Source organism: Protopterus annectens, chromosome 1.part0 (assembly GCF_019279795.1).
Source record: "Protopterus annectens isolate FY-2018-M chromosome 1.part0, PAN1.0, whole genome shotgun sequence".
NCBI lineage: Eukaryota > Metazoa > Chordata > Ceratodontiformes > Protopteridae > Protopterus > Protopterus annectens.
This window is the reverse complement of record NC_056725.1, coordinates 1679443322-1679468995: the sequence shown is the minus strand read 5'-3', so window position 1 is coordinate 1679468995 and position 25674 is coordinate 1679443322. Positions and strand designations below refer to the sequence as shown.

General features: G+C 36.6%; 1 protein-coding gene across 2 annotated transcripts in view; it reads right to left on the bottom strand.

Moving 5' to 3' along the window:
- Positions 1–23592, bottom strand: part of SOX10 (SRY-box transcription factor 10) — a 90631-nt gene extending 67039 nt beyond the window's left edge. For both annotated transcript variants that reach the window (XM_044068539.1, XM_044068548.1), the window contains exons 1-2: positions 23449–23592; positions 22063–22568 (exon numbers count right to left, since the gene is read on the bottom strand). In XM_044068539.1, the coding sequence (XP_043924474.1) occupies positions 22063–22478 (416 nt within the window). In that variant the 5' untranslated portion in view covers positions 22479–22568; positions 23449–23592. The remainder of the gene's footprint in view (positions 1–22062; positions 22569–23448) is intronic.
- Positions 23593–25674: the final 2082 nt, after the last annotated feature.

Here is a 25674-nt window from a genome sequence, read left to right as displayed (position 1 = left end):
GAATAGCACAACTGCTGTGTTATGCATACCTTCAGTTCCTGCCACTGTCTTTTCTGTGACCTAAAGTTCCTAATTTGATTTAATTCATTTAAAGCTATGGGTACTATGTTCCTAATCCTTTTCTTCCTCGTGGATAGCTTTGTTCTCATTTCCCCATCTTCTTGTAATCATTGCACTTAGATAATGTTTTATTTGATCAGCATGACTTGCTGTGCTTCTTTCTTCTTGTCTTGGTGCTGCTTATTTCTTATTACTTTTGTGAACTCTGCATCCATTCTATATATTAATTTATTGTAGCTATTAGAGTGCCATGATTACGTTCCAATACTGGGAAAAAGACAGACTTGTTAAACACCTTTCTGACATTGCTGGGATCTCTGAAGCCTACTTTAAACCAGACTTCTGTGTCTCCCCCACACAGATAATGCCTATGACATCTGACACCGTGGCAGGCCGAAAGCTCACCCTGCAGGTCGATGGAGTTATAACTCTTTTGGACAAAGAGTATACTTGTCTGCATTCCAGCAGTGACATTAACCTCTTCTTTCTGTTACCTTGTGCTGATTATTTCTGTCCTTTCCCTCTCCTGCGGTACTTAAAGACATCCATGAAAACTTAAGCCCCAGACCTTTAAAAGTAAATTGTTCCTACTCGATAATTTGTATCGTCATTTGTAGTGTGATTTTGGAAAGATATCTTAAATGAGAATTAAATTAAATAAATTAATAGCACTTCCAGATGCCTTAATAATTCCCAAACTCTTCTTATCTGTGACCAATCTGACGACCCCCTTGAACAAATCCCCTCTTTCATATATACCTTAGTTTGTGGTTTGATCATTCTCTCACTTTTTACCTTATTCTAGAGCAAACATCAACCTATTTTGGTTCTATAAAATGTCCCCTTTTCTCTGAAGCCCATCCAGGAATGACATAAACAAAAGAATACTACTGACCTGGCTACAATACAGACATCCACTGGTTGCAGCTACCACCAAGAAAAATTCCACCAGTATTCAAAGTATGACTAATTATATTTGCCATTTCATCACTCTCTCCCCTAGGAATGAGTAACACTGCATCACACTAGATAATGTCAACTGGTTAACTGTCCAACCAAGTACCAGCCTTCTGCTTGGAACCCAGCTCTTCAAGCTCCTCAGGGAACACTCCCGCCATACCCTTGCCTTCAACCTATTTAGGAAAACTCCCATTTACAAGCTAAGAAGTCTCAGCCATTCAGGTCCACTTCATCAGTGTTCCAGAACCAGACTCCATTGCACTGACCATGCTGTCTACATCCTAGGTAATAAACTCTGGGAAACTTTCCCTGTAAATCTCTAAGACCTCTTTATTTATATGGACAATTTAAAGAGCATCTCATGTCTGAAACACAGTACAAATTCTTACCCACTGGTCATATCGCCTAATCCACCCCCCCCCGCTTCAGCCTTCAGGCACTTATTTTTCCTTCTGTTATTTTTTCTGTCCATCACTTCTATATGTTAGTTATAATCATTGCAAATACTGTGTGTAGCTATCCTCTCCTTTTTTCCTTACTTTAACTCTTATGTACACTGTTCCTAAATGTGCCCTCCCTACCTCTTCCTCTTCATAATGCCTGCTTCATCTCCACTCCTATCTTTAACTATCCCTTCCTTATTACTTCATATATTATTTTACTATTGTATCTGCGGTGGTGGTGCTGCGGTAGCGTTGTCGCCTCACAGTTAGACGTTGTCCGTTCGATTCTCATTTAGAGCGTCTTCTGTGTGGTGACATGCGTGAACGGGCATTCCTTCGTTGAAGGTTGTGCGTTAGGCCCGGCAAGCCAGCACATAAAACTCTACTGCCAATCATTAGCGGACCGGAGTTCCGCTGTGGCGACCCCTGACCGGGAAAAGCCGAAAGACACAAACAAACAAATTCTTTTACTATTGTGTGATCAAAGCACTGCATTCTGGATGTAGTTACTATTGGATAGGCAGGAATATATAGAAATCTGCTAGTAATCTTCAGTGTGTTAGGATGGCCAATGTCATTTTTTAGTTTGTTTTTTTATTGATATTGTGATTACTTATTTCTCTAAAATCTTATTGTCTTTTAGAGACATACGTATTTTCCCTTGATACTTCTGCAGTCTGCAGTGATGTTGCTGACTTTCAAAAGTCTTAAATCTAAATTAAAATAAATGGATAGCTTGTGGAAGCTTAGATCCCATGGAAGCCAGGTCCCTGTGGAAAATCAATTACATTGGTCATGAGTTACAAATGCCTTACAGTCTAGCTTGACCCCTGCTGACCTCTTCCTACCACAATGAATTAATCTCTAATTAAGTTTTTTTCCTCAACTAAACGCAGTGCATTAATTTATCTTATTACTTTCTGAGACCAGAAAATAAGCAGCAATAAGTTTACTGCTTTAGAGCTTGAATTTCATACAGAACTCACCATCCGAGAACACCTTGGCAATTCTGAAGTCCTGTTACCTGTTCTTAGCATGATCTGCCACCTTTTTAATTATCTTAACTACCCTTAAGGAGTACCATTGTATCTCCCAACTGGGTGTTTCCTCTAGGGTAAATTTTCTGCTTCTAATATTCTTACACAGTCTGCATTTTTTGTTCTGCTGTCCCAGCCAGCAACGAAATTAATACATTATTCCCATTTACTTCTCAGGTTCCAAGTGAAGGGAGAACCTATCCTGAAAAGATCAAACTACTCCCTACAAATGTGAGACAACTCCTACCCTAAGCTAATGCAGGTGTCTGGAAAACAATTCCATCTTCACTTAGGAATATTCCTGACCAAGTATGGATTAAAAGCAAATTTCTTATCATCTTTTAACTCTGGCTACTTGCAATAGATATGTAGATCCCATTAGTAAGTGCAAAGTAGGAATTTATAATTCCTATGCCCTTAGCCCAAATTCTAATGTATGAGGAGGTTGTATTCTGAAATAAGTCTAATGTTTGCTTTTAATTGCACTGGATGTGTTTATATTGTTCCATACTCTGTTTGTGCTTAAGATATATAAATATATATGGTTTACTATCAAAATATGGAATGGCACTTACTCGAAAATGATGTTGTCGAATGTGATTTTTTTTAAAGTGCTAAAACTGCGCACTGAAATATTCTGAACCAATTTTACTGAATGTAAGGATTTCATTGGCTGTAATGAACTGTTTTTGAATGTGGATCATCGTGGTACTGTACTCAGTTTCAACAGTCTTGTTTTCTGACACTAACAAATTCAACATTACCATTCGATTATTATGTCAAAATATATTATGACTTTCAATATTATGATAGTAAACCAATATATACATATGCATACATATATATATATATATATATACACACACACACACACACACACACACACACACACACACACACACACGTGTGTGTGTGTGTGTGTGTGTGTGTGTGTGTGTGTTTGTGCCCATGTGAGAGGTTTTTATATTTATTTTGTATCTACCTTGTGCCCATGTGTGAGTCTGAAAATGGCCTGAGGGCCAGTCTGCCTAGCCAGTTAATAAACAAGCAAGAAAGCATATATATATATATATATATATATATATATATATATATATATATATATTATGTGACACTGGGGAAAGTGTAATTATTTGGTTATTTTAAGATTAACTTCTCTGTGGTAGTTCCAGCAATCAGATAGCTGAGGGAGCTGATGTTAGTGATCATTAGAGATTCCTTTTATTTAGTAATGTTATAGCAGAACTAAGTGCAGTGACAGTACAGTAAAATAAAGTTGGATCCTCGAAGAAAGGATACTTTGCCATATAGTGTCACTCAAATGCTTAAGAAGGCACACATTCTAGATGTTGATGCATACTTAACGGTCCCAAGCCCGGATAAATGGGGAGGGTTGTGTCAGGAAGGGCATCCAGCGTAAAACTTTGCCAAATCATTTCATGCAGACACCAGTAAATATTTCCATACCAGATCAGTCGAGGCCCGGGTTAACAACGACTGCCACCAGTACTGTTAGCCAACAGGGTGCTGGTGGAAATTGGGCTACTGTTGGCCGAAGGAGGAGAAGAGGCGGAAGGCATGGCTGAAGGCAGGAAGAGAGGAGAAAGGCTAGGACTGTGGTAGTGAGGGTCGGAACTTTGAATGTTGGCAGTATGATTGGTATAGCAAGAGAGCTAGCTGATATGATGGACAGAAGGAAGGTTGGTATATTGTGTGTGCAAGAGACCAGATGGAAGGGGAGTAAGGCTAGGTGTATCGGAGGTGGGTTCAAATTGTTTTATCATGGCGTGGATGGGAGGAGAAATGGCGTAGGAGTTATTCTGAAGGAACAGTATGCTAAGAGTGTTTTGGAGGTGAAAAGAGTGTCGGATAGAGTGATGTTTATGAAGCTGGAAATTGATGGTGTAATGATGAATGTTGTTAGTGCATATGCTCCACAAGTTCGGTGTGCAATGGATGAGAAAGAAAAATTTTGGAGTGAATTGGATGAAGTGGTGATGACTATACCCAAGGGTGAGAGAGTGGTGATTGGAGCAGATTTCAATGGGCATGTTGGTGAAGGGAACAGAGGGGATGAGGAAGTGATGGGTAGGTATGATGTTAAACAAAGGAATGCAGAAGGCCAGATGGTAGTGGATTTTGCAAAAAGGATGGACATGGCTGTGGTGAATACATATTTTAACAAGAGGGAGGAGCATAGGGTGACATACAAGAGTGGATGAAGATGCACACAGGTGGATTATATCTTATGTAGGAGGGCCAGTTTGAAGGAGATTGGAGACTGTAAAGTGGTGACCAGAAAAAGTGTAGTTAGGCAGCATGGGATGGTGGTTTTTAGGATGACGTTGGTGATCAAGAAGAGGAGGAGGAGTGTGAGGGTAGCACCAAGGATCAAATGGTGGAAATTGAAAAAGGGTAATTGTGAGGTGGAGTTCAGAGATAAGTTAAGACAGGCACTGGGTGGCAGTGAAGAGTTACAAAATAGCTGGGTAACTACAGCAGAGCTAGTAAGGGAGACGGCTAGAAAGGTGCTTGGTATAACATCTGGACAGAGGAAGGACGACAAGGAGACATGGTGGTGGAATGAGGAAGTACAGGAGAGTATACAGACAAAGAGGTTGGCAAAGAAGAAGTGGGATTGTCAGAGAGATGAAGAAAGTAGACAGAAGTATAAGGAGATGAGGTGCATGGCAAAGAGAGAGGTGGTGAAGGCTAAGGATAAGGCATATGAAGAGTTGTATGAAAAGTTGGACACTAAGGAGGGAGAAAAGGACCTGTACCGATTGGCTAGACAGAGGGACCGAGCTAGGAAAGATGTGCAGCCGGTAAAGGTGATAAAGGATAATGAGGGAAACATACTCACAAGCGAGGGGAGTGTGTTGAGGAGATGGAAAAAGTACTTTGAGGGGTTGATGAATGAAGAGAATGAGAGGGAGAGAAGGTTGGATGATGTAGGGATAGTGAATCATGAAGTACAATGGATTAGCAAGGAAGAAGTATGGATGGCTATGAAGAGAATGAAGAATGGAAAGGCTGTTGGTCCAGATGACATACCTGTGGAAGCATGGAGGTGTTTAGGTGAAATGGCAGTGGAGTTTTTAACCAGATTGTTTAATGAAATCTTGGAAAGTGAGAGGATGCCTGAGGAATGGAGAAAAAGTGCTTTGGTACCGATTTTTAAGAATAAGGGTGATGTGCAGAACTGTAGTAACTACAGAGGGATTAAATTGATCAGTCACAGCATGAAGTTATGGGAAAGAGTAGTGGAAGCTAGGTTAAGAAGGGACGTGATGATTAATGATCAGCAGTATGGTTTCATGCTGGGAAAGAGCACTATAGATGCGATGTTTGCTCTGAGAGTGTTGATGGAGAAGTACAGAGAATGTCAGAAGGAGTTGCATTGTGTTTTTGTAGACTTAGAGAAAGCATATGACAGGGTGACTAGAGAGGAGTTGTGGTATTGTGTGAGGAAGTCAGGAGTGTCAGAGAAGTATGTAAGAGTGGTACAGGATATGTACGAGGGTAGTGTGACAGCGGTGAGGTCTGCGGTGGCAGTGACGGATGCATTTAAGGTGGAGGTGGGGTTACATCAAGGATCAACTCTGAGCCCTTTCTTATTTGCAATGGTGATGGACAGGTTGACAGACAAGATCAGACAGGAGTCCCAGTGGACTGTGATGTTTGCAGATGACATTGTGATCTGTAGTGAGAGTAGGGAACAGGTGGAGGAGACCCTGGAGAGATGGAGATATGATCTAGAGAGAAGAGGAATGAAGGTCAGCAGGAATAAGACAGAATATATGTGTTTGAATGAGAGGGAGGATAGAGGAAAGGTGAGGATGCAAGGAGTAGAGGTGGCGAAGGTGGATGAGTTTAAATACTTGGGGTCAATAGTTCAGAGTAACGGTGAGTGTGGAAGAGAGGTGAAGAAGAGAGTACAGGCAGGATGGAGTGGGTGGAAAAGAGTGTCAGGTGTGATTTGTGACAGACAAGTACCTGTAAGAGTGAAAGGGAAGGTCTACAAGAGGGTAGTGAGACCAGCTATGTTATATGGGTTGGAGACAGTGGCATTGACAAAAAGGCAGGAGTTTGAGCTGGATGTGGCAGAGTTAAAGATGTTAAGATTTGCACTGGGTGTGACAAGGGTGGACAGGATTAGGAATAAGTATATTAGAGGGTCAGCCCAGGTTGAAAGGTTTAGAGACAAAGCCAGAGAGGCAATATTAAGTTGGTCTGGACATGTGCTGCGGAAGGATGCTGAGTATATTGGGAAAAAGATGCTAAGGATGAAGCTACCAGGTAACAGGAAAAGAGGAAGGCCTAAGATAAGGTTTATGGATGTGTTGAGAGAGGACATGCAGGTGGTTGGTGTGACAGAGCAAGATGCAGAGGACAGGAAGAAATGGAAACAGGTGATCCGCTGTGGTGACCCCTAACGGGAACAGCTGAAAGAAGATGATGATTCATGCTTTACATATAAGATCGACACGTATGGAACTAGGCTATATGAATACCATAAGTCAATTTTGCATACTCAGAGAACTTTGCAAGCTAGATTTGTAGTTCTTGTTTGGGAGTTGGGTGGTGGAAAATCTCCCTCCCCAGTGAACCGTGGTTCAAATTGGAGCCAAACCTGGTTCCAAGGCTCACGTCAAACCAGAATCATATTAGGTGAAAAAGCTTATTTAAAGCACAGTATTGTACCAAATAATGTCATTCCATTGAAATAAAACTAGCAGCACAGATACATAGTGTAGGAAGAAAGGTATACTTTGTGCTATACACCTTGACCATGTAGGAATATTGTAGACTTCTGCCTGCACTGTATGGCCAATAACATACAGCAGGAGTTGTTGATGTCTACATCCTGTCTGAATGTTCCAAAGTATGTGTTCTGCCTCTGTGTAGTTCCATCTCTGCCTCCACAGCACATGATCAGGATGTTTGGTTAAATCTTCTGCCTTACTGCCAACCCATTACAAGTAATGCGAACCACAACAATTAATTTGCTAAGTATTCTTGTTTACACTTTTTATTAAAATAACAAAATGATTTATTTATTTGCTTGCACTACTCCAGTTGCATGGTGCTCATTTTCTGCTGCTGTAATGCTTACAAATCACTTCCTGTCTAGGCAAAACACTTCTGATACCTCAGCAGAAATATTGCTTTGCACCTTTTGCCTCTGGCTTCCTCCTGTAACTCTCCAAATCTTCAAAATGTGTCAAAGAAAAATATGATGAACTATGCTATTGTCACTCAGAAATGAATACCAGTAAGCCTCCATAAGTAGAACTGAATGGTTTCCTGATGTACAGGGGGCTAAACCTCCCTACAGTGTTGTCTTTTGTAAATAACTTCTCTGACTGTAGTCCAAATTTCCTGATCATCACTACTGACAAACTGATTTCTGTCAGTAGAGATGTGTCCATCCTAGGACTAAGAGTGTATATAACTGTATGATAATCTTCACAACCATCTCAAAGATACTCTTAAGCTCATCACCATTCAGTCAGATACTAGGAAATGTTATGAATCAAAGCCATTAGTCACCTCTTCTCAAAGAGAACTGCTTCCAGACAGTATATAAAGTGTCTGCTCTCACACATATATCAGTCAGTTTTTGTGTTGGTCCTCCCTGCATTTATACTCCTTTATTTCATTTAAACTCCTCATCTTGCAGTAAATCCCTAACTGTGATATTTTTTTTAATTTAGATGTATCATCAAGTGACTATGATGTACTAATGAACTCCACTCTTGAGTTCTGTGTTTGATTCCTTGAGCCTCCACTTTATACAGTAGAGAGTCGATTATTCAAACTAATTGGGATCTAGGGTAGTTTGGATAATCAAATTGTTTGGATAATCAAACATATTATTGAACTGGATAAAAAACTTCTAAAAATGTTTTTGATTAACATTAAACAAGAAAAATACAACAAATGTACTGTAAGTACAAAACAATATAGTATATTATTGTAGTACAAGCTCAAAAAACATTCACAATACGTATAATGTTTGCATATTCAGACATGTTTTTTTTTATGCCTGAAAACTTTGAAAGGCTGTGTTCAGAAAAACTGATCTTTCTGATAATCGACATTCGGAAAATCAGCTCTCTACTGTACTTGTGAGACTTTAGTAATGAAATCATTTAATCACATAGTGTTTCTAGATAACTCCTTTCAAAAGGCATGTGCACCAAGCTGGCCTACCTGGTTCATAAAAGAAATATTGTTATTGTAATGATATCTGTATTCAGCAGTTTATTGTTGAATCCTAAGGTTGAGATGCAATTTGTATTTTTGCATAAAATGCATAGCTCTTCTCTGACTAGACTACACCATATAATGTTGAATAAAACTACTGCACATCATGGCTGCTATAATCATGCTACTAGGATTTGCTTATTTATTTGTTTTTTGTATTTATTTATTTATTTATTTATTTATTTATTTATTTATTATACTGTGTTGACTATCTTACTCCTAGTGGGGCTATCTCATCCTTGGAGAATCCTGGAGGAAAAGTTCCAAGAGAACTGTAATAGCAATAAAAAGCAGCCAGCATAATTCAGTCAGTTATATAGCAATACATGTATACATTCTGGGCATTATTTTGACTATCTGTTTGAACTTTGAACTTCTGTGATACAATCTCATATAATGGCTGCTGTTCTGTAAGCTATTTCATTGCATTTCATTTCATTATTGCACCGTCCTGTACCTTTTTATGGAAAATTATCCCAATTCATCATGGTTTAAAAAGGTCTTCAGAGATCATCAGTTCAATCACCTGGTAAACAGCGAAGCAAAGGGATGCTTAGACAAATAAAAACTTATAACCACGCTACCACTCAGCTGTATGCCATTGTCTCTACATTTTGCATTAAAATATACACCTTTTTATAGGTTCAGAGGTTCATAGGTGTTTACTGGGCTAATGACCCAAGGGCCTTTTTAAGCCTAGCCATGCATCCCAAGTCTCTGACAAGTTCTGATACCCTTGATAAGTTTAAGCATGGGACTGGGAAATTACAGACATAGGTGCCAAACCAGGGATGACTTTCTGGGTTCTCATCCAATGTTCCAAGTTGCACTTGAATTGGGTTGGGGAGGAACTCTGCTTCACATGGATTGGGAGCCTGCTCCATAGATGGGGGTAGTCTCTGGGATACATACTTATCACTCTAGCAGGTCCTACTTATATCACAGGCAAGGTTTAAGTCTTTAGAATGGGTAATTGTGATGCTGTTTATTTTGTGGATATGCTGGGTGTCCATCAGAGTGGAGTCTGACAATGCCCTGGATGCCAGGCGTAGATCATATTTTAGTTTCTCCTGCTGTTATAGAGTTGCACTGATATGGTGATGTAGTGATCTTAACACATTATACAGCTACACCCAATCTGATTACCTGTCAGGTGAACATTACTTTAAGTTAGCATACTTTATTTTTGCTGTTCTTGTAGGATGCATGTCATTCCCACAGGACTAGTGACCCCCTTGGATCTTTTGCACCTTTGAAGGAGCTTCCTTGCAGGCTTTCTCTGGGGGAGTGTGTCAGTCTGTTGACTACAGCTCAGCAGAATAAAGTGAAAATGTTTTGCTGCAAGTATTTTCAGTGAATTTCCTTTTCTTCATTGTTGTACAGAGTACCACTTTTGCAAATAAAAAATTCTGCACCAGCAAAGGAATCTGACTGCAGATCTGAAATACAGCTAAAACTCTTTATAATATGACTTTCTGTAAAAGTATGTAAGAATTCAGACATCTCAGGCATGAATGTGACTTAAGAAAACTACATCTGCTAAAAAAAAAAAAAAAAAAAAAAGAGCTTGAGTGTTTGTTTACCAGACAAAAAATGACACGGACTACTTGCTTGTCACTATAAACACTTCTGGGAAAATGAAAGAACTATTAAATATGTTTGCTGATTTAGAGCCTTCTTAAAAGTCTATAGAAGATTTTTGTGAAGAAATGACAGTTGTTTTACCAATCTGACTTTTTTTCCTCATTCTGTTATAAGGAGTTAAAGCAATCATATTTAGGATTAGGATAACTTAATATTACATTACAATGGTAGGTAGACACTTGACCAAATTTGTCCACTTATTACATATGAATTTTAAATTATTCTGATTAAATTCTAACATACTATTATAAGCTAGTTCACCATCACTCAGAGTGCAAGGATCCTCCCTTACTCTACTGGGGCAGTTTTTGTTTTGCCTTTTGCTTTAGTGTATGCTGCTTTTTCATATGATTTCTTCTTTTTCTCAACTCCATCTGTGTGTATTAGGATGCTGAATGCAGCCCTGTTACTGGAGGAAAGCTCTGTACCCCTCTGATTGCTCAGTGAATTAACAGATTTGGTTATCACCACCACTAGCACTGTACTACCCTGGCCATTCCATTGTCTTTCAGCTAGCCTTGGACCACCCCAAGTCTTTATGCAGCACACTGTGATGGAAGTCTTCCCTATTACTAGAGGTTCAGATGCTCTAACTACACATGGTTTAGCAGGCAGGATTAAGGAAAGCACTGTCTCTGCCAGCTGTTTCCTCTATAAAACCAGTTGATTTGTTTTCTTGGAAATATAAAAAAAATTAATAGAAATGCCATGTAAGATTTAACCAATGTATTTGTGGGATTTGTTTTTAAATTGGCTAGTAGTTTCTGTACCTTCAGTTTGTATAACTGAATGATCATTTTAGTGTACCTGCTTCTGCCACTCACATTTAGACTTCAATAACATACCCACTACTAAGTTATCACTTATGAAGAAAAGTCAGACCTTAGCCAGAGGAAATATAACCTGATTTCTTAGTGAAGAAAGATGTCATTGATGTTACAGTTATCAACTTCTGATAAGATCTGAATACTTGCTATTAAATTCCATGTTAGAAAACATAATGGCAGTATTTCTTCTGTTGTGGGATTGTGTACTTATAGCATATGCATTAAAAAGAAACATTGGACATAAATATCACTCTAACTTTTGAGATACGTCTGTCTAAGTCTATCCAATGGTCTGCTCTACAGGATACCTTATGTAGTGAGGTGAGAATACTTAACTGTAGCTTTGGAGAATCTGTGTAATACACCAACTAATTAAGTCCCAGGAGCTCAAATGGGTTAGTCATTGTGGCAAACATGAAAAAATATCTATCTATCTATCTAGCTATCTGTTGTCTATTTATCTGTCTGTCTCTAACATCTTTATTTTCTCTTTCTTTATTCTCAGTAAATAAATCCTAACTTGCTCATTGGATCAGTTGCATAGAATAAAGGTCATACAATTCTGTTTCCTGTTGCTAGAGACATTATTTCTAAAACATGGGAATCTATTTATGTTGTGTTGTCCTGTCATGAAGTCAACATATTGTTTGTTCATGACATTGTGGATTGTTGATGTGTTCAGGAGTTTTGCTTCACAAGCCTCAGTCATGATTTCAGGGACGGAAGAGTAATACTGCCAGTCTAGACGCAACCTGTACTGTGTAGTTGTCTAAAGTAATAAAAAGGGATGCCTTTAACATGGTTCTGTACTGTAAAGTAGAGGTTGCCTCCTAGTATCAGTAATATAATTTAGAATGGTTCTAAATCACATTAAACATGCACCGATTTAAGTATTTTTTCAGGTTAAAAGGCAAACTCCATCAAATCTGGATGGATGTTCCCACAGGGCAAAAGTGTCATTTTTCATTTTGAGCAGAACTTGTGATTTTTATGTTTACAGTGGGAAATCAGCTTTTAATGGTAAAGCATTTCTACATGTGCTGCTTTGTGATTCAAATAATTTTGTGATACATTTTATACATCCTTCTTTTGCATTTACTTTACATAATATTTTATGCAGAATGTTTGTTTCTCTTCACTTTAATTAAGAAGACATTTTGAAATGATATTCACTGACAGTTTTTGAAAAGAGAAATGCTTCTTTTCTGCGTAAGTGCATGTATACATGACATATGCAGTAGTTCTAAACTATGTTATTACAATGACATATGCAGTACTTCTAAACTATGTTGTTACAATGACATATAAAGTACTTCTAAACTATGTTATTACAATGACATATGCAGTACTTCTAAACTATGTTATTACAGAGGGCATAGATCCTTCCTGGAGAAGAGCATCATGCCCTCAAAAAACATCTATAGTTCAGTACCTAAGCCAAACGCATAGTACCGTTACTATAGTCATCTGTACAATGTGTCTACAGCTCCTGTCTATCAACATCACTTAACGGTAATATGTGTGTGAGCTTAAAATGGCTGAGTCCCACTAAGCCAGATGCACATTTATTTATTTGTTTGTTTAATTGCTCGCTTGTTTGTTAAACAGGTAGGTGGACTGGCTCAAAACTCCTTTTCATGACCCAGACCAAAAGCGCAAGGAACAAGATATATTATGCAGTATATACAAATAATGACGTATGCTCACAATTTAAATTCAAACAAGTCTGATAATAGAAATTAAAAAAAAAAAGTAGGAGAAAACAATCCTAACTTAGATTTTTGGAAGTAGAAAATCTATGGTGCCAACTTACATTGCACTAATGCAAAGTAATGCTTCTTCTTAACATTACATAAATCTTACTATAAGACAGCAACTGTAAAAAAACAAGAAATGTGTTTTTGCAGGGCATCTTACGGGTTATGCCCTGTCATATCCTGATATCTCTAAATATACCAATTCTAAGATAGATCAACTGGGGGGAGGTAAGGGACAAATTCCTTACCCTCAAGGTTCTGTGTTCTTGCTCAAAATATTTGTTGCTATTCAATGGAATTGGGATTCACCAAAATGTGATTAATAAATACCATTCTGATTAAAGACATATTAAACTTATGTATCCTTCACTTATTAAATGCCACAAATGGATTTAAGGAATATAGATGAAACCTGTCAACATAATGCTGCTATTTATTTATCAGTAAGTCCTTAGAATGTAGCTATCATTTTATATTATAATATGGCCAATTTTGTAATTGCCAGGTATCATTAAGAATAATTTCTTGAGGTTAATGGGTGACAGAATTGTAAGGTAAAAATAAACAATTCTAGCATACAAAGAAGCCTGTAATCTGTTAATGATAAAAAAATCAAAGTATTTTACATGGAGAAAAAAAGTTTTGAACTTTGAAATAAACTCCTTAGCACCTTGGCATAAAGGCTTCTAGGGGACATCAAACTTTTGGTTTTAAAAAAGCATTTAAATGTCTAACCAAAATCAAATAAATAAGTATTCAGTCATATTACATTTGGAAGAGACAAGATAAAACCCCAGTACTTTATGACACTTGTATAATAAATCACTGTAGTTCCTATTATCATACGTTAATGTGGCTCATTAAATTATTTAGACATAAAATATATAATACGCAACATATTCATGTTCTCCTTAACTTAATTTTTATCATAAGCAAATATTTTTATTAAATCAGATACTGCTACAATGAATCCATATTTAAACCAAAAGTAAATAATTTTTATTAAAACAAATCAAATTTTGCCATAATGAATCCAAATTTAAACTTTATTGGCATAAACCTTAATATAAATGTGGTCTTCATCTCATTCAAAGTTCTAAATAAATCAACTCCCTGCCTGTGGCATAATGAGTGAACCCAGGAAATAAATGTTAAAATGCAAAACTTGAAACTGAGCTTAAATGGTTAGTATGCTTTATATCTTATAAGTGTTGCTAGAATCGTTACTTTATTTGACATCTTGCTTGTCCAATGCACCATTTTGAAACTGCACAATTAACAAAATGGCCATGAATTACATTCCCTGTGGTGCAAGCAAAATGTGCAGTAAAACCTCCTTGACTGAATTAATTGTTCCAATTAAACAGGAGTACATAACAACATATATTACACTTCACACTTGGATATATATACCCTTCCTTAGATAAGGTCTTCATTAACATTACAAATAGTTTTAAATGACAGTGTCTCTTATACTCTTAGCTCTTTTGAAGGAAAAGGAAGATCTGCTGAGGCTAATTTACACTGTTCTTGATGAGATACCAAGATGTGTCACTTCCTATAAGTTGTACTTTGTAACTTTAAAGAAAAAGAATTATATTTTTCCATAAAATACACAAAATACATTTTTTACTAAAATACTTGTTGCGCTTACAATGTGATAAGATCTTTTCCACCCCCATCTTTCTTATTGAAAATCTTACATACCATCTGTTGTGCATTCGATAGCAGTTGCAAATTATATCTTCTGTGACATAAATATTTTGTCACATTAAACATTAACATCTTTATTCTACTGTTTTTATTGTTTTTTGCTTTGCTATTGTGTATGTAGTTCCCCAAGTGTTTTGATTTACGGAAAAAAAGACTAAATTCTCAAAATGTGCCGCAACATATAAAGGGTAATCATCCTCATAAAGAACAAACAATGCCACGTTATTAATAATAGATTTTATTTACATATGGGAGTTTGAAAGTTTGAAGTCCCTTTCAAGGCACTCAGCTGATAAACCAGGGGCTTTATTAAGAAATGTAAAACTTTTTGCTATTCATATTTTAGGTAATCTGATAATATCTTCATTTTTTCTTGTCTATTTCTTTGTCATTTATTTGAAAACACTCTTTTTTATTTATTTCCTTATTTTTATTTTTTATTAATTAGTCATTAGATTTTTTTCTTCTACTTTATGTCCATGCTTGTTTTTATAAGGCTGCTTTGCATTATTTTGTTTGACTTAAACAGTCCTGATCAGTTCCTTTCTCCTTCTCTCTTGCAGCCTTTCTTCTGCACTAATTGAAACCCTCTTTAATGAATGCAAATGTTTACTAATCTTTCTGTATTTTAGATAGCTACTATAATTTGTTGCTGCACAATAATTACTCTGTAGTTCTATAAAAGCATAGTTTTACTACAGTACTGAACCTGCATGACAACTGCTTTTATCTGTCTCTGTGTCTGTCTGTTTATGTCTTCCAGTTTGTCTGTCTGTTACTTTGTTAACAGGAACATCCACTTGTGCATAACACATTTTCAGTGAAGGCCCAGTTAGAAATTCTCCAAACTTTCATGTATAATAAACATAAATATGGGTAAACAAAATGGTGTGTATCAAAAATAACATCAGCTAGCAATCATGCAAACATTTACAAATGAATGTGACAAAACAAGAAAATAATGCAGGGAGTCCAAAACGATTGTAAATAAAGAGTCCAGCTCAGCGTCAGTAATTAGCACTTTTGTGCTAAAACAATGCAATAACAATCATAACATGGCTATGTAGTAATGCAACTTTATTTTATTTATTTAACCTATTAAGCACTTTTGTAGTATACGTATTATCACTATAATACTGGTGTCCATTGTTTTATATTTACTGTATTGACTGCAATGTACATTTTCACTTCTGTTTCTGTATTATGTCCAGGTGAAAAAAATGACCCTGTCTTTGATCAACCTACTTGTGTGAATAATATTAGAAGTCTAACGTGAGCTGTAACTCAGTATTTATATTTCACTTACAGTCTTGAATTTGATTATGTTTTTATTCTTAATCTCAGTTTCCCTTTAATATAGTAGGTATCTTGTAAGCATTATTGGCTCTTCTTGCTGTGACACTACATTGCTGATTGTATCACACATTATATAAATTACTCATGTTAATCAGTGATCCCTGCATTAATATATATCTATATCTAATCTCTCTCTCTCTCTCTCTATATATATATATATATATATGTGTGTGTGTGTGTGTGTGTGTGTGTGTGTGTGTGAGTGTGTGTAATAGGGCTTGTCCTAACCAAAGCCTCTAAATGATAATGCAGTTTATTTCAGTTCTGTTTCAGACTGTTTGTTGATCAGACTCTTTCTTTCCCCTATTTGTCTGGTGACTTAACCATTTTGCTTGGGAAAACAAAAATACTGCTCCAGTTAATATGGCATATATATGACCTCATTAGTGAGTGTGGGTTATTGGTAAAAAAGGATTTGGTGATCAACCCATTCTAATCATATACTATTGTATTATATTGTATTGTATTACATTGTTATGTAAAGTATTTTATGTTTTTCTGTGGAGCTTTTCTCCCCAGGACACTGCTGAAAAGGGATTAGCTATTCCTCATAGTCAGACCCTGCTGGTAAAGAAGTGCAAGATATATATATATATATATATACACACACACACGCACACACACACACACACACACACACACACACACACACACACACACACACACACACACACACACACACACATATATATACAGAGAGAGGGAGAATAAAGAATAGTTATTTTCTTTGTAAAACATAAATACTCAAAATCAGAAAATTGTGTAAATTTGAACATCTCTTTTTATTTTTAACATGATAGTTTTACCTGAATTTGTCAGTGAAAGAAAAAATACAAATTCTAGAGTTTTGTGCAAAAAAAAAAAAAAAACTATTTGCATTTTCTCTCCATATATCTGACTGTAGAGGTGATTATAACATGAAACATAACTGCATGGGATGTGTGAGACTTGCTCCCTCAGAGAAAACATTGATTTCTGACAAATATCATTTTGTGATTTTCTTGCTGTAGTTTTGTGCATTTAAGCTGCATAGTCAGTATTTTTGAGAGACCCTGGGCACCAAGATACACTCTATACTTCTTGTATAACGGGAAAGCAGTATGTGCATTATTATGCTATATTAATAATAAAAGTATTATTTCAAAAATTACATTCAACGTAGAAACATTTTACTTTGTTAATATTCTGGAATCACAATTTGTTTTAAATGAACTGTGTCTACTAAATGTAGAATTAAGATTTATAGAATTGTCAGTATTTTTGGAATCGTGAAGGCAAAGGTAGGACAAAAGATGCTGCAGTTTCTTTTACTTGCAGAAGTTTTACTAAATACCTGAACACAATTCTTACAAAGAAACAATTACTATTAACAGCTTTAAAATGAGTTCTTATTATGGATATGGCACTATTATTGAGTAGTTAGTTTTTTTACATACCTGTCAGAAACTTTCACATGATGAAACACCCAAGGCAAATATTTCTAAAGATCTGAAGCATTGCATTCCATTAGTATGTGCTTCTCTGACTTTCTGCTAATACAGTTTTATGAGTTTAACTTGGGAGTTTTAAAGGCATAACTTCTTACCATGCACTATGTTCATATTTGCTACTCTTGGGTCACTTGTGGCTAAGAGACCCATTTGAGTAATTTCTGTGCCAAAAATATCTGACTAGACCTGCGTAGATAGTTTCATTGTGTGCTGTTTAATCCAGGTCCAGACTTTTAGAGCTCAGGGACTCCTGGAAGTTTAAGAAGTGTCACACATATGGGGCTGTTTTTACACAGATAAATACCTGTTTCTTACCTTAGTGTCAAAGTATTGGCCACCTGTCTGATACTTTTTCACCTAATGCATATTTCTACGGAAGCCACTGACCTGTATATAGTCTATGTTGAACTATTTTATAAACTACTTAGAAATTAAACTTATCCCAGATAAACCCAGCTTAAAAGCATGAACCTGTTTATTGCATGCAGGCTTTACATATCTTTGGCTGTGCATGGAATTAACCTCATAGTTGAGATAATCTTTGTGACATTATGCAACGGTCTAATACAGTGCATATATTACATTTATTTATGTTATCATGCACAGATGTGGTATAGAAATAACTTGACCCATTATCATTGTTATAAACTCAAAATCTCTTATTGCAGAAAACTAATCAGCATTATATTATCAGGAAGAATCAGATGTTAATTTCCTTCCAGTCATTCAATTAACTTTCTTTTTCATACTACAAGGAAAGTAGCTTGGAGGAATTTAACTTTACACTGCTGCATGTTTTTCTTCTTTCCTGCTTCTTAAATTTGGTATTTTAAATGTTTTCTTTTATCTGCTAAGTATGTATTATTGTGTCCTTTAAAAAACTGTAGCCATATATCTGTCCTTACAACTACTGTAATTTCTAATAATGCAGATCTGTTACACTGAAAAACATACCATTTTTATTTTATAAGTGGAAAAAACATCAAAGAAAAAAACATTCAATAGCAAGGTTTGCAGGTAGAAGATAATAGTGTAGACTTGGAGAATAGAAGACTGAGGTTTGAATCTCATAAAATGCCACTACCATTTAACATAGGTACATAATCTATCATCTTAATAAGGCTGCATAACTGTTAAAATGTCCTTTATGCTGACCATAAATTGTATACTTTTCCACTTACAAAAAGATAGTTGTGTAGTGTGTCCATGATATATACTTTGTTAGACACTTTGGGACTTTCCATCTTACAGTGTATGGCTGTTCAGTTTATTGCAACTAGGTCCATTTATTTATACTCTGTGGCTGGTTATAGGCAGTAAAAATACTGCAACAGTGTTCCAAGCACTACAGAAAATGTGGCTTGCCTGCCATATACTTCATTTTGAGATATAATGCTGAGTGACTGGCTTCACCTAATGTCAGACATCCTGGAATTTAATGTGTATGGCATCATTTCTACATTATCCTTTACTTCTAAGTCTATAATGTGCATGTATGATAGATTACAAACTTGATGAACCTTGTTCCATTCCATTTGTAATCGAACTGAAAACTGGTAATGCATGCGCACACATGTGGATATGTGTGTGTGTGTGTGTGTGTGTGTGTGTGTGTGTGTGTGTGTGTGTGTGTGTGTGTGTGTGTGTGTGTGTGTGAATGCATTCATCTGAAAATTATAAAGTAATAATTTTATAATGTAAAATATATTCCGACTTTTGACTTTCTAATACAGGTACATTTGAAATGCATGTCCAAAACTGCGCATCTACAGGTTGTCAAGGTAAACTGCATTTACAGTAAATGTTTGCCATAGACTAGAATATAACAAATGCGTTTAATTAAAAAAAAATCAGGAATACTTTACCACTATACTGAAGGCACTTACACAGTTCTGCCGTGTCTGGCAGCTCTTTTTTAACTAACTTGTTTCCTTGTAATCCAAATGCTTTATCACAAGAATTAAGTCTTTCTTTGGGACATTTCCACAAACAGAAAAAGATGAACAACCTCAGAGAAAACAGCTTGGAGACAGATACCTGTTGCATGCCAAGGTCTGGTTTCCACAGCTACTGCATTTGATATAAAGATGCTTTATGACTGGAGTACTTTTATTCTTAAATTAAATGATTAGCACCATCAAAAGAACAGAAAATTGTGATACCTAGCTTGTTAGGCCTACTTAGGCAATATCTGTCACATAAGATAATGGATTTGGGTTTTTGTGTCAGCTTGTTAAAAACAGAACCAGCATATGGCACTGCTTTTTTCATACAAACATTAAAAGGCATTTTGTAGAATATAAACTAAAAAAAAAAATCGAAGACATATTTATGCTTACATCTCAACTGCTATAATTTAGGCGCATGAAGCTATGAACCTATAATTTTGGCCCTCAGATTTAGTCTTGCCCTGCTTGAATTTGCTGAGTTCCTGAAAAAGACTTTGTTATGGGCATACTTTATTAAATAAATAAACTAAGTCTGTACAAAGATACCTTATCACTTACCATATAGAGTGTAGTATAGAAAGAGGTTCTATTGTGAACAGTTAGAAAGTGTTCCTCTTTCTGACCCTTTGCTATGATTTTTAAGGGTCAGTGCTTTGATTTTGATGCTTGAAGGTTGAGAGGTATGTATTGATGCCCATATACGTCAAAAGACTGTGCCTCTGTGTTGTGCTCCCAAAGGACTGGTATATGAGGAATAATCTCACTAAGCAGAGAGGCATAACAGAACATATTTCAAAGTGAGAGAATGCTACATGATTTGATATTGTAACTATTTAACATGCTTTAATTCACATTCTTAGATTATTTATATCTAAGTTCCCTCCTTATCACCCTGATATGCAAAACTTAAGATAATAGAGTGGGTACTTCATATTTTTACTGTATGTAACTCATGGTAGGGGTGGGGAGACAACAAGACATAATATGTGATTTGAGTTAGCATTTAACACGTTACCTGTTTTGGCTCTTAGCAAAACCATGGATTTTTCTATAGCACAGGATACTAGATAAGATATTTTCTTCCAAGGGAAAACTGAATCATTGTGTGTGTGTGTGTGTGTGTGTGTGTGTGTGTGTGTGTGTGTGTGTGTGTGTGTGTGTGTTTGAATGTATGCGGGGGGTGGGGGGTTGACAGTCATTAAAATACACAATTTCAGATGAAAATTCTGGAATCATCATGTTTGATGTACTCAGCACTTATCTAGGGCAGCCACAGCTTGAATGATGAAATGATGCCAACAGACAGGGACAAGTAAATCAAAAGTAGAGTAATTCCTTAGTAAAATTCTGTCTTGGGATTGTAAAAGTTACATAAATTATACTACTCCTAAATTACAGCGTGTATGCAAAGCCTTTCTCCAAAAAATTGCAAACAACAACACAGTTTATAACTTCCTGAGTGGTCCAAAGTAAAATTATAACTATCATTCTTTTTCCTTCTTTTTTCAGTCATCTACGTATGTAAATATTAGATCAGAACAAGTTTGTATTTACAGTAAACTCTCAGTTAACCGGCACCCATGGGGATTGGTAGATGCCGGATAACTGTAGTTTCTGGCTGATTGAGAGTTACTATTAAAAACAGGTCTGACTAATACTGTACCCTATATTATTTGTTTGGTTTGACTCATTCTCAGGTTGGGGAGACAGGGAATTTATTCCTATCTTCTTTTTTAAAACTCTAAAACTCTAAAAATGTAAGGTATGTTTCTACGGGGGGAAATAGAAAGTGCAATACATGAAAATTGTACTGTATTTCTTCATTTTTTTTTTTTTTTTTGCCGGTTGCTTGAGTTCCGGTTAACTGAAAGTTTACTGTATTACTTTAACTGTGTCAGGAACATACTAACTTATCACAGTCCAATGATCCCCTCCCCCCAGAAATTCTCAGATTTTCGTTGCTATGATATCTCATTATGAAACCTTAATTTTACAGATCAGAGACCAACCTATTTGGACAGTATTGCTTACAGGATATTGTATTTCAAGAGGTTATTCCAATGGCAAAATGGTTTTGGATTAGTGTTCTGTCTCTACCCCTATCCCTGCATACCCACCAGTACTAACTGGTTCTTTATTTGTAATTTATGACCCAGTGAGAATTGTTTCTTTAAAGAGTATGCCTGTAGGCAACAGTAATATTTTAGGGGCTCAGCATAACTACTACTGCCCAGATCAAAGGTTATCATCTTATATTTAGTGGTCTTGTTGTTAGAGACATCATGCCTGAAAGGTGTAGGGGAAAGGGTTTAGTTTGTGTAGAAGGCTAGATTAAACACTACATGATAGGTAGTTTTACAATCCTTCTCATCACAAAAAAATGATCTGAATAGGTATATTTTTTAAATGATCCAGATTTTCCAGAGTTCATGGGCTTGCATTCTTAACGTTTGCTATGAGATATTTGGCCTAATTGTTTAAACAAAAACAGTTGACTCCAATAACCTTAAGATCCAGTTTTGAAAGTGATTTTAAGTAAAATATTCTGCTGCTTACCTCCAGAGTTTGCCCAGGGTCTTGCTGAGCTCGGCATTGTGGAGGTGAGGGTACTGATCTGCCAACTTTCGTCGTGCTGCCTGGGCCCAGACCATGAAGGCATTCATAGGTCTCTTCACATGAGGTTTTGCCTTGTTACCCCCATTCACTCGGACAGGCATGGGCACCAGTGTCCAGTCATAGCCACTCAAGACTTGAGTGACTGCCTCACGGATACACATAGGAAATTTTTCATCCTCTGGGTCCATGTCCCTCTCTTTTTTCACCTTTCCAGATTCTCTAGCCCTGGGGCTACATTGCAAGCTGTCATTTTCTGGGACCATGGAAGTGCTTGGAGATAAACAATGTGAATCTTCATCCCCCCCTCCTGGGCTCAGTTCCACATCTGAAAGGCTCTGCTCTTCAAGTTCAGACATCCTTCCCTGTTTTCTGCTTCTTTTTCTTCACTCTTGTTTTTCTGAAATCTCCACTATTCACTGTTTTCTTATTTTATTATTTATATATGACTATAGGAAAAAAAAAGAAACTTAAATGTAAAATTCAATATATCACACAGAAAATATCACACAGACAAATCATTTAAAGTTAGTCTAAAAATCAGTAATACAGATAAATAGGCAAAGCCACGATAGATTTATAAAACAGGATAATACTCCATGCAAAGGGTTTCAGACATTTTCTGTTGAGGTAGTATTAAACCTTAAAGCAAACTCTTTCAGAGCCACAGCTGTTTATCTGTTTGACTGTAAGTATGTATGAAAGTTTAAATGTACGAATGCATAAAGTGAGATGACAGTAACAGAAAGAAGATACTTAGTAATAACTAGGAACAAATGTGTTTTTCTTTTTTCTTGATGCAAGACATTTTTCTTTTAAGAAATTAAACATATGAACATATAAGTCACAGACTGTTTCATATCATATACATTTTACATAACTAGATGTGAATCAGTTCATAAATTGCTGTTTTGTATATATACTGTATATGTGCATTATCTGTCTCCCTCTCTGTGCAAGTGTGTGCGTATATGTATATGTATGTATACATCAAATATAGAAAAAATGCACACATGCACAGATATGCATGTGTGTGTGTGTGTGTGTGTATGTGTGTGTGTGTGTGTGTGTGTGTGAGCGTGTGTGCGTGTGTGTGTGTGTGTGTGTGTGTGTGTGTGTGTGTGTGTGTAGCTGTATAACATCTTTAGTAGTTCAAAGACTATAAAACCTTTACAAAGTTGAAATACGTACACAGTACATGTAAATATTGTCAGAAGCTGATGTAAAGTAATATATTGTGTAAGTAAACTCAGATGTAGAAGACGTAGTCTGCATGAATAAGGACAACAGTGATGACAGCAGTAGAAAGAGAACATTGTGAAAACTTACTTTCAGAAAGTGTCCAGGAGTTAAGCTGCTAATTCCCTTCTGAGCACAGTAGCTTTTTCCCCTGAATGGCTTCTCTGTTGTCTAGCTCCTGTTAAGGCTCTCTGGTTCTTAATGTGCCATTCTGTTAAGGAGCCTTTAATGCCTTCTAACTGCCTCTCTGAATGGCTAACTCGATGGCTAGGAGGTGGTGCCTGCAGCTGAATTTACAGGAAGAATATATTCATGTATGCAAGTGGGTGGGGTGATGAAAGATGCTGTTTGAATCCAGCGATCACCTAAGCTTCTATTTACTTCCCTTGCAATTACATACATTAAATAGATCAGGTGTTGTTTCATACAGGTTTTGCACATTTCGTTCCCTAGCAGATTTTCCACTAGAACTCATACTACAGGTTGATGTCACTTCCTGAGTTTTTTTAATGCCTTTGTCTGAATCTGTATAACTTCTGATTTTTCTCAGGAAGGATACAGGATCACGGTCTTTTGGACATGTAATTTTAAGTCTTAAAAAAAGATGTCATCCTGCTGTGGGTACATTCCTAAATGTAAACTGTTGTATTTGTAGGAATGTAGGGTGTAACACACACACACACATACACACACACACACACACACACACACACACACACACACACACACACACACACACACACACACACACGTTTATTGAGATTAATATATATATATATATATATATATATATATATATGTACATAAATATATAGTGTCATATCCATTTGTCAAAAATTGGAATCTGTCACATTTGTGTGTGTGTGTATATGTGTGTGAAAGTGAGAGAGAGAACGAGAGAGAGATACACCCTCCTCCCACAGCACCATATATAATTTCAATGAACTATAATGCCAATGCATGTACATTTATGCACAAAATATGTAAATATCTGCAAATACACACACACACACACACACACACACACACACACACACACACTTAAGCATGTGCAAAGACACACATACAGAGTCATATAGTTTCATACACAAACTATCATGCAAAGCAAATCAGTCAGTAATGCCATGCTCTGTACCAGTTGTACAAAATCTGTCACTTGCATTGCTGTGTTACAACGTAATGATAATTTTTTTTGAATAGCAAATTATTTGTACTTTTGTTGTGTACTTTTGAAATGCAATAATGCTGTGTGGGGAATTTGTTAAATGTTAAGTGAACTGATGTGATTCAGTCACAACTCTTACTAAAATGGCAAGAGTAAATGCAATCTATCTGAACAGTTTGTACTAGTCAAGCAATCAGTATGATTGTCCAAGAATACTGACATGGAGGGATAAATCCCTGACTATGTATGAGTTGACCTGTGTGTGTTATTAGCAACATGAATACCTGCTAATTTTGATGCAGGGAGGAACTATCCTATTGAAAGTGGGGAAGCAACATTTCTGGGGGGGGGGGGGTCCTGGAGTATTTGGCTCACAAATGTTTGAATGTGGTAGTCTTCCTCAGCAACTGCACAGAAGCACCCGCACACATGCATGAAGAGACATAGTAGTCCCTGAAGTGATGCAGGTTGCACAGTCTTCATCTAAGAGGAGAGGCTAGGGACTTAGAAAAGAAAAATGCCCTCAGTGCCAGAATTCTGATGAGGGCCCGACCAATCCTTATGGCTGTCTGGGTGCCGGGCCCTCCAAATGTGGGAGTAGCTTGATAGTTAGCAGGCTTGGAGGCAAAAAGTATAAAAATATATAAAATCAGTATATTTTTAGGGGAAAGGAGGAAACTAGATTAGCAGAAGAAAACTCAAGTGAAAGCTGGTTGAATATGCAAGCTCTACAGTCACAATAATTGGAGGGCAGGACTGAAGTACACACCCTGAATCTGTGAGGTAGAAACATTAAACAATGAGCTATCATGCTGCCCTTTTGCACATACGTACAGTAAGAGGAGGTGCTACCATAAATGACCCCCCCAAAAGCATTCTCATAGTAGGTTCATATGTTGTGTTTGTAGCATCTGAGACTCATTCTCAAGGATGTTTAAGCTGTTCTCTAATATCACAATGAAAAGTATGCTGTGTGGCAGTTTATGAGTCACAGCACAGTTTTCAATGACACATCATGGTATTAATAGTTGATTTGTGATACGTACATATGCATGCTCATATATGTATATAGTCATGAACATACATTAATGTATATACACATGTACAATCTTAGAAGCAGGATAATTGAATACACCAATCTGGCTGATGAT